At 46.4% G+C, this 16,127-nt stretch overlaps 1 protein-coding gene across 2 annotated transcripts in view; it reads left to right on the top strand.

Moving 5' to 3' along the window:
- LOC147625274 (spindle assembly checkpoint component) overlaps positions 1-16,127 on the top strand; it is a 57,887-nt gene that overhangs the window by 2,117 nt on the left and 39,643 nt on the right. For both annotated transcript variants that reach the window (XM_086818969.1, XM_086818970.1), the window contains exons 6-7: positions 6,063-6,142; positions 6,226-6,383. In XM_086818969.1, the coding sequence (XP_086675095.1) occupies positions 6,063-6,142; positions 6,226-6,383 (238 nt within the window). The remainder of the gene's footprint in view (positions 1-6,062; positions 6,143-6,225; positions 6,384-16,127) is intronic.

Below are 16,127 nucleotides of genomic sequence, written 5' to 3' on the forward strand. Positions count from 1 at the left end.
TCAACCTTTTGTGCCTGATCTGTCAACAGGTTACTCATATGTGGATGGTGACTCCAGCGGCTCTGAGGAGAGCCTCGATGAGGAGCTTAGCATTCCGTACGTAGTTACTCCTAGATGTAGGTACACATGTATCGCACAAAGGGAAGAAAAAGGTAGATCAACCTTTTGTGCCTGATCTATCAACAAGTTACTCATATGTGGATGGTGACTCTAGCGGCTCTGAGGAGAGCCTCGATGAGGAGCTTAGCATTCCGTACATAGTTACTCCTGGTGTAAGGAGAACGAGGGTTGTTTTAAGGACACCTGGTTGTGATCCAGGTGTACACCTGGTTGTGATCCAGGTGTACACAGGTCTACGAGAGTTAGGTACCCTATTAAGGCAGGTTGAGATATGATGGATACACTGCCCATCATTATGCGTACATGGTCATAATACAGGAGTTGGAGGCCCTTCTCTGTATAGAAGTTCAAGTTTAATGTAGCTGGCCAGTAGACAAATGTTTGAATGTTTTTTTCGAAATTGCATGCAGATATTTAGGCGCAGGTTGGAGTGACACGATTTTCTTTTGCTTATGTTTTGCCTTCTTCTCTCTCTTTCTCTCAAGAGTTTTTCTCTGATGGGGCTGTAACTTGGGAGGGGAGGTCCCAAGTTAAATCTTCTAAGGCCCCGTTGGTATTGTGGCTGCTTGCACAAGTTGTAATGCCTTCGGGCGGGTTCCAACCTTGCGACTGCAGAAAGATCTACTTATTGAGGAAAAGAAATCTGGTTGCAGATAACACTTGCAGCCTCTACTAAAATTTAAATATGCCATTAGCAGAAATAGATTGAAAGTCAAATTTTGCGGAAAGTCACTAGAATCAGATATATACTAGATTGGCAATTTAATTAACGATGGTGCCACCCACCAAAAACTAGATTATCACTTATTTGAAGCAAATTAATTCTTAAAGAATAAAATGGATAGTCTTTGAATAAACATTATAAGATGTACGTTTATTAAAAAATTGGATAGTATATTATATTATGAGAGCATAAAGAGAATGGATTAAGAAAAAGACGTTTGGTAGGAGTCGTCTAACTCCTAGGTTATTCTAGAGGAGGAGACCTAGGAGAAGTGACACACTTCAGGAACTATCCGTTGCGCGAACAGGTCTGGTGGGCGATGGCGGGCTGTGTCTGATTAGGCCTCTGCGTTTTCTCCTCTTCCTCTGTGCTTGCTGCCTAGAGGCTCGCTTCTAGCAGTTTATTCTCCTCCTTCTCGACAGCACCCCCCCGCAGGTGCATGGGCACTGAGTGGAGGGGAACCTCCACTCTGCTCAGAGCACAGGGGTCTGCTGGCTCTGGGACTGCACAGATTTCACCGCCTGTAAAGAGTACTCAAGCAGCATTTCAATAGTTCCTGCAGTGGCCCCTTGCCATGAATGGCAATAGAGAAGCTATGATGAAATATGAGCAGGTGCTAGAAGATTTCTTGGATACCAAAAAACAGCTGGAAGATTCCAGAGCCCGAGTGGAAGAACTAAATCTAATGCTGCTAGAGAAACAAGTCGAAGAAGAGGCTCAAACCATCAAGCAATCTCTAGCAAAGGTAATGGCCCCATTGGGTAATCCCTCTTCCATTAAACCTCTGGTCTGTCTTCCACGAGAGTTGGTTCAATCTTTGGAAATTGATTACACAGCCCGATGTTTAGTTGGTTTACTGTTCGGGCCAAGACCACCAGTAGATTTCCTTAGGGGTTGGGTCAAAGACAACTGGCTCTCCATTGGTATTGAGGTGGAGATCATCCAAGCCCTCCCAAATGGGTATTACCTCTTTCTGTTCAAAGACTCAAATATGGCTCTAAAGGTCCTAGGATCAGGGCAATGGATGTACAGGAACTTCTTCAGTTGGTCCAAAAACTTTAACCCTCAGGGTCCAAAGCCTTCAGCCTGTCCTGTGTGGGTTGAACTTCCCAACCTGCCCTTTTACTTGTACCCTTGGCTCAAAAAAATTGTTCCCCCATAGGGAAAGTTCTAGGCATGAGACCCAAGAATGACTACAACCCGGCTTGGCACCCTCAGGTCCTTGTGGAAGTGGATCTAGATAGGCCCCTTATTAACGAGATTGAAATCAATTGCGGTTATTATAACATCCAGCAAAGCATTCTGTACAAACACCTACCCAATGCATGCTTCCACTGTGGAAAGCAAGGGCATGTTATCAGAGAGTGTCCTTCCAAATACCCCAATTTGACTACCATTAGTGCCCCTAATCTTCCAATAGCCAGCAACCAAGCGCAGCCTACTGGAGTGAATAAGAATCTGACTGTGCCTCCTCAGTTTATAGTACCCAACAGGAGGAAGACCTTTAGACATAATAGGGCGGGAAACTAGAGGACGTTTGCTAACTCCTTCGCCTTGCTAGACAGCATCTCGGACCCTGATGATTCGATTGACTCCCAAGAGATCATTCAGTCCACGCCGCTGGATAGATCTAGTATTCTGGTCGAAACTAATCAAATGGACCATGACCAGGTGCTCCCTCCCCACGCAATGATGGCTGGCTCATTTTGGGAGATGAGGAAGATAGGGCTGAGCAGTCTCTGTCTGATACAGAAAATGGTATTCCCAAAGAAATGGAGATAGTCAAGGAATTGAAAAGAATGCATGCTCAGGTTGGATCCACCACACCTCAAGCTGCCTCCACAGTGGAACCTAAAAAGGTTAACTCTCAGAAAAAGGTCAAATGAGATGCACCACTTTGAATGTTAAGGGGCTGACTGACCTTTCAAAAGTCCAACCAGTGAAACAATGGCTAAGGAAACAAGGTAGATTTGACTTCATTGCTCTCACTGAAGTCAAAGTTAGCGGGGATGAGCTTGAAAAAAGGTTGCTCAACATCTCTGAAGAGCACATCTGGATCTACACAGCCCACTGTCAGGGCTTTGGAGGAGTGGTTGTGGGCATGCATGTGGACCATCAAAATGAGCTGAAGGACGTGAGGATTGATACGTATGATCAGTGGGCTTTGCATTTGAAATGACAACCTTCTCCTTCATTGGTATTTATGCTGGAGGTGCTCAGGCAATCAGAATCAGAACCTGGGGTACCTTGAGAAGTGTTCCTGATCCTATCATTCTAATGGGAGACTTCAATATGGTGGAATCCAAAAATGACAGGTTAAGAGGTCTGGGTCAAGTCATAAAAGGGGCTGAGCTCCTAGCCTGGCAGCGCACTACTGATGATCACTTTGGGTTATGTGACGTAGGGAATATTAGAGACTACACGTGGCAGAATTATGCCCATGGGGAATTGACCAGGAAAGCTAGATTGGATAGAGGATATATTAGCAAAACCTTGGGAAACTCCTACATCCACCTTGGAACTATGGGCTGTCTTGAGAACTTAACTGTTATGGTGCTTGTGGTTACATAGACTTGATGCCATTTTTAACAGTATGCCTACTAACAGTTTCAGGTTGAAAGAGAACTTGAAACATGTAGGTGAAAGATTCATACGAAGACGGATGAAAGACCTGGACACCAAGTTTCTTCGTCAGCATAAGAAAGCTGAAGAAAAGCAAGTGGACTAGGTGTTACAGCAAATTCAGGATTTGTTAAAGATGAGAGAGCATGTCATCTCCAAGGATGTGTTGCTCATTAAAGCACTCTATGTTTTGTGAAAGACACACTCACAAAAAGCGGAAAGAGCTGGATACACAGCTAGAGAAACTTCTCAATAAAGTCAAAGGCAAGCTTGTGGAGCAGCTGTGGCATGCATTTCAGGAACTGTGGTTGATAAGAAGAGAATGTCATGTTCAAGGACATTGTACTCATTAGAGCTCTCTATATGTTGTAACCTCTCTCTTTCTAATCTCTTAATATAAGTAGCCTTTATTTGAAAAAAAAAAGATCTAGGAGAAGTCTTAACTCCTAAAGGAAGTCAGTCTTCATAGATTAACTATAGTTTTAAATGTAACAAGATAAGATCCAAGATGAATCGTGCCAACTTTTACACTTCTTTTTCGAGCATCTTCCCCTGCATGCACAAAACTCTCTCCATGCATGCACAAAACTCTCTGCAAGCACCAAACTGGTGATCTCCCGCCTAAGATGCTCAAGAGTAGCATAAAGGTTATAGTTCTTGGAAGAACCGGAAAGGAAAGTGAAAGAATGCTTAAGCTTTGTTCACTTTCCTTTTAGGACATTTTCCACCTTTGTCATAAAACTTATAGGCCATTCAAATTCCATGGTCAAATGTAAGCTTGAAAAAGTGGTTGGTAGAAAAATTAAGATTTAAAACTCTTTTTTTTAAAAGATTTGGTAAACTTCATCATAATATTGGTGATCTTACATCTATGTGTTTGGGTGGAATTACGACAGAGCTTAGACCTCTGCAGAAGATAGTCAATTGCTGGCACATTCTTCTACCCAAGTTGTCTGCAATAGAGTGTTGGAGAACTCTGAGGCTTCTAAATACTGCATGCTCAATTGTGGGGGGATTGGGGAGCTGGATGGTGTGGTTGGTTTGCTCTCGATTGAACCAAAGCTAAAAAATGGTTACCCCTCCTTTGTTTTGGCATGAATATACATTATCCGGGCGGTCATCCCATGTTCCCAAGAGTGGGCACCTGCCTGGGTATGGTAGCTGTCCAAAACTGGCCTACATGCAGCCGTAGAGGGGCCTCGTGTCTAAAAGGCACGGTGCATTTAAGAGGGAGTTCAAGTGGGATCGACGACTGAGGGGGCCCGATTTTGGGCGGGGCCGATCCGGGCCGTCGGATCCCTGAAAGTAAACTAGGGCGGCCCGATAGTAAACTAGGGTCCGAAAGTAAACTAGGGCTACCCCGCACATATATTAATAAGGGCCGAACACACCAGCTAGCAGAAATTATAGCCTAATGGTAAGACTATGGCCTCCCTAGCGGCACGTCGGGGGTTCAAATCCTTTCTTTTGCAATTTGAGACTTAGGCAAAAAAATTATAAGTCCAAACTCGGGAACTGGAGTAAACTAGGTAATTTGGCAAGCCCCCGACTTTACTGCGGGGTGGCCCTAGATCTTTTATAAACTAGGGGAGGTGAAGGATCCTAGTTTACTTCACAGGCCGAGTTTTTTTTTTGTAAAAAAACTCGGCCTGTCACCCGAGTTTTTTTACAAAAAAAAACTTGGCCTCTGAAGTAAACTAGGATCCCTAGTTTACTTCATAGGCCGAGTTTTTTTTCGGCCCTAGTTTACTTCACAGGCCAAGTTTTTTTTTGTACAGGCCGAGTTTTTTTACAAAAAAAAACTCGGCCTGTGAAGTAAACTAGGATCCCTAGTTTACTTCATAGGCCGAGTTTTTTTTCGGCCCTAGTTTACTTTCAGGGATCCGACGGCCCGGATCGGCCCCGCCCAAAATCGGGCCCCCTCAGCCGTCGATCCCACTTGAACCCCCTCTTAAATGCACCGTGTGATTTAGAGACGAGGAGGGAAGGGTGCTTCCATTGGTGGGAAGCCTGCCGTAGGCAGAGGCTGCTTGCTTGCCTTCCATAAGGTGCCGGCAGTCATATGTGTCACAATATTTCCCACTAGAGTTGCAGCTGGCCTTAGCTGCATGACCTCCAGGTAAGCTCTCAGAAATAGCAGTGAGTCTTGTGTGAAGTGATTCTCATCAATCAAGATTGCCTGACGAATAGTGTATTAACTCAAGAAAATAGGATTTTATCTACTGCTCGGGAACCAATGACTCCATCAACCTGTTTTGGCTTCAAAACTGAATGTATGTTCCAGTAACTAACTTGAACTTGTCTCTGATCTTCTGAGTGGTCCTTTCTGCAAACTTGAAAGAAACTTTGCCAAAGTGATTTAGGCAAGGCTTTTTGATCTTCAAATGAACCCTTTCCGTGTCTGCTTTTTTGCTCGTCTGATATGCTTGTGCTGCCTTCCAATTGTCCTTTTTTTCCTACCCGTGGGCTCCTTGTGTCCCCGGAAGATCTCACGGATCTGGGCGGAGAGAGAGAGAGAGAGAGAGAGAGAGAGAGAGAGAGAGAGAGAGAGAGAGAGAATCTGCCAAGATCAGGAATTTATTGGAAAAAAAATCAGGAATATGCGACAATATTACTCTGAGAGCAACTTACAGCATTTATTTGAACAGAAGTCAGCCAAACTTGTATCCGACAAAGGTATGAGAAGTTAGGCTGGTAAAGTAGAAACTTATCTTATTATCTGCTAATACAAACATCTTAAAAATCTGTTTTTACTGCAGAAGCGGCAAATAATATGTGCGAGAATGCAATCATATACCAAGAAGCCAAGCTGACAGATTCTGTTAGCGACGTTGATGAAAAGTCTCTTGCTGCAATTAACCTGCAAATTGAAGAGAAGAGAAAGGAAGAGGAAGCATTGGCAAATGATTACCAAGATGTATGTCCTTCAAACCTTTGTATTGCAAATACATGCATGATTTCAACTTCTTCTGGTAGCTGTCACCAAACCCTATTTCAACTTAGTCTAACAGAAAAGATGTGTTGTGGTCTGTACCTCTAGAGTCAATGGCAAACTCTCATGCCGTTGAGAGCTAGAACAACTCTATTTATCCTAAAGTCTCCTTTCATTAGCTGCTGGATGCCTGCCCCTTCCAACTGCTTTCTGCAACCTACTGCTGTTTGCCTCAGCCTTGCTTATTGTATCTGCTTCCCTTCGCCTCTTGGTGGTCCGCTGCTGCTCTTTGAGTTGGTTGATTGCATTTCCTTTTTTTGCTCCTTTCATTCTCTGTTTCTCCCTCCTTGATATAGCCAAGCTTCCCAAGAAGAGGTTTTAGAAAGGATTAAAGGTCTACTGGTCTAAACCTTTTCAAAATGAGATTCAGATATAGTGAATGCATTGGTAGATAGAGGTTCAATAGGTGTTTTTTTCGCCTTTGATAACTCGTTACAGATTAGAAGAAGACAATTGTGCGATCGTTATTATGTTATAAATCTTACACTTTAAATCTCCTTGGTGATTTGTTGTGCTGGATGTGCAACAATAGATCACTAGAAGAAATTAGCAGCCTAGGTTGCAGCTGCATGAATTGGCAGAGAACGTTGTATGGTGATTGTGGACACTATATCACCTATAGGTACACGCAGACAGCAACCAGGGTGGTGGGTAATATGCACATGACAGGTAGGCAGGCAGGCCCCAATACCACGTGGCACTGGCAGGTGGCAGTTGGCATGCTGACATGGCAGGTCGTGAACAGATACAGGCCGACCACAACAGTAGTTGTGTGTAGTAAAATCATCATAATCATCTGCTTGTCTCAGTGTTGGACTTCACAAAGCATTTCTGTGTATCTGACATGCAGCCAAGAGTATACAGTAGGTCACGAGACACCTTACGTCTTACCTTAGAGCTTACGTGGTAGCATGTACATGTGTCTGGCAGAGATGGGCAAGATGTGCACAGGCAGCTGCAAAGGCGGCGAGGAATGCATAGGGCTATGGGGAGCCTCGGGATTGGCGCATGTGCCATGTGGCAAACACTCATTGGACATGCTGGTCTTGGGTTGTAATAACAGGCTGACGGAGATATAAGGTGGCCGATCAGTATATGTGTATCATATATATACGTGCATGGTGATTTTTTGTCAAAACCATCAGCATTTCTCGTGCACTGATAGTGCTGGTCGGCTTACTATGCTCGACTTGCTGTGTGTCACTAGCACGTCATCGTTGCCATGTCATCACTGCCATCATGTGGCACTTGTGTTGTCCAACTGCCCAAGGCTGGCTGACTTGTATAATAGGTGAGGTGTGTCACATTCTCCTCTACTTGCATTGTAATTGCCCTGAGCTGCACGGTGTCCATATAAAGTTTCCTTTGATAAAGGGAAAAGATCCAAGCAAAGCTCATCCACAGTACACCCAAGATCTTGAACACTGAGAGACCACTTTGCATCCAATGCGAAGGCTCACATTCCATCCTCTTCGTGTTGCCACAGACGTGCAAAGAAATCTGTAAATGAGCAACTTGTGGCTGATCCAACACTTTTTGCCTGTCCAACCACTTTTTCGTAATACAAGTATGCTTTCCACGACTCACTTGTGTGATCCCCTTAATTCCCTCTTAAATCATCTTGTTAATCCTCATCATTAATGTGCTTTTATCTTGTTGGTCCTCATTATAGTCTCTCTCTCTCTCTCTCTCTCTCTCTCTCTCCCCCCAGTTAGTCCTGCTCTTGCTCATTCGCAACTAGGACCAACTCTCATTGCGCCAGGACCAAGATTTGGTAATTAGAGCTGTTGCCTCAAGCTACTATCAGCTCAGTCACCATCATCATAGAGCCTGTCGCCACCAGTTTAGAGTTCGTCCCCGCCACCTTTCGCCCGCATAGAGCTATCTGTCGCCGCTGTCGCCCAATGTTGCCGCCATTTTGGGTGGTGCTACTGGATAGCACACCACTATTGCCCGGCGGCACTAGTGCAAAGCGCACCACCGCCACCCAATTACTTGGCTTTTCCGTCAGTGCTGCTCAGTCCATTTCCGCCAAGTTGTGTAGCTCTGAGATTGCGGCCGTCGCTCCGCTTGCTTATACGCAATCTTCTTTCACGAAATCCAAGAATCTTTTCAGGTTCGTGCGGAACAAATGTCATGTCCTCGACATCTATGATTTCTTGAGGAGTAACTAACTGATCTGTTCCACCGAGTACTTACTTCCTTAAGTCTACTAACATGAAATACAGGATGAACTTTCACATGAGAAGGCAAATCCAATTCATATGCAAGTGAACTGATCCTTCGTGTAATACGAAATGGTCCACAGTATCTAGGGGATAATTTCGGAGATCGACCTGTCCGTAAAGTCTCGCAATCTTTCGGAACTCGTAAATACACCATCGTTACTTCAAAGAAGTCTCTGGGTGAACGATGGCTCTATTAGAATAAAATCTGTCTCGGTCTTGAGCACTTCTAATAGATTCTTTCGCAACTTGTAACATTTCTTGTATATCTTGCAAAAAATTACGTGCTGCATCATGCTGAAGTCCTGAGAATCCTACTGTAACAGGTGATCTAGGTTGAAAACCATACATAAGCATGAAAGGACTAAAACCTGTACTCGTATGCTTAGTACTGTTATATGCAAATTCTAACATAGGAAGATAATCCTCCCATGAACTCTGTCTTTTGGATACATATGCTCGAAGCATATCCTCCAAAATCTGATTCACTCTTTCAGTCTGACCATGAGATTGAGGATGATCTGAGGAACTCAAATTCAAAGTTGTTTCCAACTTCTCAAAAACAAGTTTCCAAAAATCACTCGTAAACTTAGACTCCCTATCACTGACTATGTCCTGCGGTAACCCGTATAGTCTAAACAATTGCTCGATAAATTGCCGTGCTAATTGTGTAGCTGTAATAGTCTTCCGGGTCGGTAAAAATCTAGCCATTTTTGTCAAGCGATCTACCACAACCCAAATAGAATCGTGGCCTTGATGTGTTCTTGGCAATCTGGTAATAAAATCCATGGAAATACTTTCCCATTTATTACCTGGGATTTGCAAAGGATGCAACAACCCAGCCTGTCTAAAGCGTTCAGCTTTATTTGCCTGACAAATTTGACACTTGAGAACATAATCTTCTACATATCCTTTCATCTTTGGCCAATAAAAAGTGTGTTTCACTAACGATAGCGTCCTGTGTACCCCAGGGTGTCCAGTAGAAGGGGCGTCGTGACACTCCTTAAGAATCTTGGACCTAATGTTCGGGATCTGTGGTACACAAATTTTGTCATTACGGAATAGTAAACCATTCCGAATCATCCACCACTGGCCTCCTGCAGCCTGAATGGTAGACTGCTCAGTCGTTGAGTCTTGGTCAATCAATGAGCTCCCGTCCTGGATCTTCTGCCAAAATGGACCAAAATAACTATTAGTCTTGCAAAGCCCTCTCAATGACTGAAATAAGTCGGTAGAAATCTCGGTGAACGACAAAGTATTCACCTCTCTAATTCGACTAAGCGCATCTGCAACACTATTCATGGACCCTTTTCGATAACGAATCTCAAAATCAAAATCTTGCATTAACTCAGTCCAACGAGCTTTCCTTCCTCTCAAATCATCCGCATCACACACATACTTGCTTGACTGATGATCAGTCAATACCACAAACTTGGAGCCATATAAATAATGTCTCCAAACCTTGAGAGCATGAATCACAGCATAAAGCTCCTTCTCAAGGATTGGCCAACGAGATTGAGTGTCGTCTAGCTTTTTACTTTCAAAAGCAACCGGTCTACCATCTTGAAATAGAGCAGTCCCGGTGGCAGAGTCACTGGCATCAGTTTCAAGAACATAAGGCCGACTAGGATAGGGTAATGCTAAGATAGGTGCTTCCTTGACTTTATCTTTCAAAAGTCTGAAGGCCATATCCAAATCGTTATTCCAAGTGATAGGTTGATTTGACTTACGTCCACGACCTTTCAATAAATCAGTCATCGGTAGTGTGAGCTGAGAGTACTCCCGCACAGATTTCCGAAGAAAAACAACAAAACCAAGAAAAGAACGAAGTTGTTTCACTGTTCACGGTATAGGCCAGTCCAGAACCTTCTGAACTCGGTCATAGTCAATGCTCAATCCATCTCTAGTGATCTTGTGTCCCAAGTAAATGATGTCTCTCATAAAAAACTCACATTTACTTAACTTAGCATATAGTCGATTCTGTCTTAATATAACATGATCCTCAAGAGTACGACTATATATCAAAATATCATCCAAGAACACCACCACAAATTTTCCCAAATGTTCATGAAAAAGATCGTTCATCATTTGCTGGAAAGTGGCTGGAGCATTGGTTAACCCAAAAGGCAATACGAGAAACTCGTAATGGCCATACCTAGTCCGAAAGGCGGTTGTTTCAACATGCCTTTCATGAATACGTATCTGGTGATAGCCAGTACGTAAATCTATCTTCGTGAAATATTTCGCTCCTGCTAACCGGTCAATCAGGTCATCTGATGTAGGGAGAGGATAACGGTTCTTAATTGTTCAATCTCTTGTAATCTACACACATTCTCCAGGTGTTGTCCTTCTTTCTCCTAAGCAACACAGGTGCACCCCAAGGTGATTTACTTGGACGGATCTGGCCCATCCTCAAATAATCTTCGAGTTGTTTAGCCAACTCATCTTCCTGAGGAAAATTAATGCTTCTCACGCTGCGCGATCTGCTCCTGCGAGCTACGCCCCATCCCCCCCCTCCCGTCTACCCTCCCCCCGCTGCCCCTCGCCGTCGCGCGCCCCCCCTCCCCCCCCCTCTGTCCCCCGCCTCTCCTCCGCATCTCTCCCCCGCCTCCTTCCTCGCTTCCTCCCCCACCATCTCCCCCCCGCCTTCTCCTCCCCCGCCTCCTTCCTCGCTTCCTCCCCCGCCATCTCTCCCCCGCCATTTCTCCCCCCCTGCCTTCTCCTCCGCTTCGCGGCTCTTCCCCCCGCCTTCTCCCTCGCCTCCCCCTCCGTCTCGCCCTTCCTCCCACCGCTGGCTCCCCCCTCCCGCTTCAGCTCCCCCCTCCCCCCGCTCCGCCCCCGCTATCCTCTCACCTTCTGCCTCTCCGTTTCCTCGTAGGGCTGTGTCCCTCCCGTTGGTGACCCTGGTCTCTGGCCTTTTCCCTCTAGAGGACTCCATGGAAGCCGCTCCGACTACCCCTGCCGATTCCGGTCTCCGTCTGGAGTTCACAGCTGCAGATCAGCAGTTGTTTGTTTCCACAGTATCCGCTCTTGAGGCCTCCTCCTTGGTCTGCAAGATAGTGGGTAGCCGTCCGATGCGGAGAGAGCTTCGCGACCTTCTGCAAGGCAACCTCGTTGGCGTGCCTGCCAAGATCGTCAGCGTCGATTTTTTGGGACGTGGCTACTACCAGGTGGATTTCGAGTCCCCCCAGGCAGCTCAGACGGTGTTGGCTCGGAGCCCCATTGCCCTCCGCTCATCCCGGGCGTTCCTGGCGTGATGGACTCACGGTTTCGACCCCGCTTCTGACTCGCTAGCAGGCGCGACAGGTTTCCCCATCACTATCTGCTTTCCTGGACTCCGCAGGGAGTACTTGCCCCTCTTGTCATCCATTGGCAAGGCGTTCGGGCAGGTGGTGGAGACGCCTCAGACAGCGGCCTCAGTGATAGCTCGGGTAGCAGGACTCCCGGCCATTCGTGTTGTGGTTCCGTCACCGGAGTCCCTCTCGAAGACGATCCTCCTCCCTTGTCTTTCTGGAGGACATCTGATACAGCGCGTGGAGTATTCGGGCCTCCCTGGCCAGTGCTACATCTGTCGGGAGATGGGCCACCTCGCACGCGCTTGTCCCCGCAAGGGGTTTCATCCTTCATGCTCTGCCGCCTCTGGACCCCCTTCAGGAGGCCCGAGGGGTGGCCATCCACCTCAGAGATCGGACATCCCTGGCTCGTCTCAGCAGGCGCCATCATCTGACGAGCAGGCCCCGGCGGAGGATGCCGCACAGTCCCAGGAGGCTGGCGGATGGCAGGAGGTTCGCCGGTGGAAACGCCCGGCCCGCAGGGACCGTCGCAGACGCGGACAGGCGTCTACCCGCACTTATGCTCCAGTCAGGGATAGGTGGCCAGCAGGTCCCACCCCGATGGACGAGGATTCAGTCTCAGTGCCCGTTGAGGCCGCCGGTGGAGCCCCCTACGTGGAGACCCCGCTCCCGCCCCCCCCCGCGGGGGGCCCCGCCCCCTCCATGGAGCAGATTTCTGAGGATCCCCTCTTCCCTTCACTCGGAGAGCACTCCTCCCTCCCTCCCCTCTCCCCTCTCCCCCCCCAGCCCCCCCCCCTCCCGCCTCCCCCGGCGGCCCCCCCTGACACCTCTCCTCTGGCAGATGCCTCTCCATCCTCTCCTCGCTCTCCCCCCTCCTCTCCGCGAGCCACCATCCCTCCCTCAGCCTCTCCAGGATACTCCTCCAGACCACCCACTGCCCCGGGGCAGCGCAGCTGGGTAGGCCAGAGTTCAGTTCAGCGGCTGTTCCACCGCCACTCCGGGCCGGTGGAGATGGTGATCATAGCTTCGCCCGCCCACAGAGTTCTCTCCAGCCTCCCCTGGGGGGCCCCCGCGAGTGATGGGGCTCCCAGGTGGATTATGGTTTTTTCAGGTGTCTCCAGCTGGATGCTGGCCCGTTTGAGACACTAGTCGCGCCCTTGCGAGTTTGTGTGGTGTGCCATCCCTCTCGTTCTCCTTCAGTGGTGAGCAGCATGGTGGCCTTCTCCTTTCCTCTCAGTGTTGCCCCAGACACAGCATGGGATTGCAACTCTGTAGAGGAAGTTTTGCGTGATCAGATACTGGAGTTTTCTCACCACTTCAGTGACCTGGGGCTCACGGACCTATTGCAGACCCGATTACACTTAGCCCGCATGAGCTTGTTTGGTATAGGAGATTGGCGGGCGGATCCGGTCCACACCTCAGTTGAGGCGGTGCTACTGATTCTCCTCCACGCCGCCCCTTCCGACGCCAGACTTCTCTTCGGCAGTCTCCCAGGAGGGGGACGGACACAGATGGGAGATGATCAGCAGCTTGACGGCTTGGCACATATGGAGAGCCCGATGCAGGGAGGCCATAGACCGCCAGGCGACTCCACCGGCAGAGGTCATACAGGCCCTCTGGGTGGACATCATTCACACCTTGAGGACACTGGGGGAAACTTCAGGGCGACTCGGATCGCATGAGAGGTCGCCGCAAGGCGTTCCTCCGCACTTGGCAGCCTGGCCCTTTCCTCATCGCGAGGGGCGAGGATGTCACTTGGCACTACAGGCCTCCAGTTTGGCTCTTCTCACCTCCCGCATGTACTACTAGGTAGCCCCCCCCAGAGAGCAGCCAGCCACGGGGGTGGAGCTCCGGTGTTCACTGTGTTTATTATCCCTCCTTGTGAGGTGAGCTTTGTAGCCTTATGGCGTTTTCTCATTAACTAATAGAAGGATCGTTTTTCAAAAAAAAATAAAATCTTCCTGAGCTTGGCTCATCCTGTAAGGTGGAATATTGACGGGATGAGCACCAGGGATCAAGTCAATACGATGATCTATGGCCCATTCAGGTGGTAAACCCGATGGCAGTTCCTTAGGAAATACATCTTGAAACGAATCAAGTATATTCTGTAATGCTTTGCTTTCAAACACACTTAATTCATTGACATCCATGAAAGGTATGAGAAATGAAGAAAGTGGAATCAATACACAATGAAAAGCGGTATACAAAGAAGAATCCATTATATTTCCAAAATCAACTGTATTTACAAGAGGTCCCTGAGAGGGATGTATACAATCACCTAAAATACTATACTGGGTGTTCCTATGCTGAAAAGAAAAAATATGACTAGACCAATCTATCTGGACTTGAAGAGTCTTAAACCACTCAATCCCTAATAACAACTCTATATTTTCAAGGTGCATAACATAGCATTCCAGAGTATCTTTGTAGTCCTGAATGTGGATTGGAAGCATCTCCACCTTTCGATTCCATACTTGCCTTCCCGCAGGTATGCATACCTCATAGGTATGATCGCTGGGTGTCGTATCAAGACTCAATTTCTGCACAAGTTTGTAGTTAACAAAGTTGTGTGAGCTGCTGGGGTCTAGAAGAATGTGAATTCTATGGCCATTCACTTCTCCATAAAGTCGGAGAAGATCATGCAAGCCAAAAACTTTAGAGTTGAACAGACAATCAGAACATGTACTAGGGCGAGAAAGTACAGTAACTGACGTATCTGTCAAAGACAACTGGTTAGCTGCCTTTGGCTTGGGTCCTGCATTGGTCTTTGCACCCTTTTGCTTTGGACACTCATTACGCATGTGTCCTTTTTCTTCGCAGATAAAACAACGTGCTTCCTTCTTGAGCTTTAAAGCCTTAAGGAGTCGTTTCTTCTTCGCTGGCGTCGAACTTGAATTCTTCGAAGGTTTGTCCGAAGACTTTCCTTCAGTCGTGTTAGCCATAGGTGCGGAGAACTTTCTTTTATGCTTGTTTCCCTTCTCGGTAATAACGGGTTTAGTCTTGGAAGAGACCATTGTATCATGATAGATACGAGCTGAATGAATGGCTTCGTCCAATGTTTTGCATTTGTTATTTTTAACCTGTAAACGGTATGAGTCTGGTAAACCAGCTACGAAAAACCCCAAAAGAGTAGTGGGATCCATCTTTGTAGCTTTCATTTGCAAGTCCCTAAACTTCTAGAGGTAGACCTCATAAGTGAGGTGCTGCGAGGTCATGGTCAAAGCTATAAACCGGGCAACAACATCATAATCATCCTCTTTCTTGAGGAATTCCTTTTTGAAGACGTCTTCGAATTGTGCCCAAGTTGTTGGCTTAGGGTTGAGTTCCTTCCACCAAAGCAAAGCTTTGCCTGAGAGGAAACCTGCTGCTAACTGGATCTTTTTTCCATCATCATATGGATGAAACTGAAAATGGACCTGCCACTTATGTAGCCAAGTGTCCACGATCTCCTTGGTACGCTGCTTTTGCTCGCCCCCAAACGGTTCCAGAGTAATATTGGGGCCTAAAGCAGAGACCAAGGTATCCATACCCGAAAGAGTAGAGAGGGTAGTAGTCAATAGAGAGATGGAATTTTGCAAGGCTTGCATCTGGGCGGCGATTTGTGCCTGACGTTCCGAAGAAGAAGCTTCGAGAGCTACTTTGAACTCTTGGAAATCAGATTTTAACACATAATCGTCAAAAAGATCGGCATCGGTATCTTCTGTAGCCGGCAAGCCTTCGCGTTCGACAAGGGGCTCCAACTCCGATTCTTGGGTTGACATCGTGAAGAGGGCAAGTGGAGAGAAAATTCAGTCTTTGCACAATAAAAGTGCGAGGAAAGTTGAGAGCTTCAGAGCTTGAAAACTTGAGAGATGTGTGGCAAGAAGCCCACTTAAGGGGTTTATATAGGTTTCCCCAAAAGCTACTTGAGCTTTTGCTTTTGTGTTTATATATATATATATATATATATATATATATATATATATATATATATATATATGTATGTATGTATGTATGTATGTATGTATGTGGATATATATATCCATATATATATATATGGATATATATATATATATATCCATATATATATATATATGGATATATATATATATATATATATATATCCATATATATATATATATGGATATATATATATATATATATATATATAT

The sequence above is a fragment of the Cibotium barometz genome, chromosome 24, assembly GCF_041138505.1.
Source record: "Cibotium barometz isolate CiBa-2024 chromosome 24, ASM4113850v1, whole genome shotgun sequence".
Taxonomy (NCBI): Eukaryota; Viridiplantae; Streptophyta; class Polypodiopsida; order Cyatheales; family Cibotiaceae; genus Cibotium; species Cibotium barometz.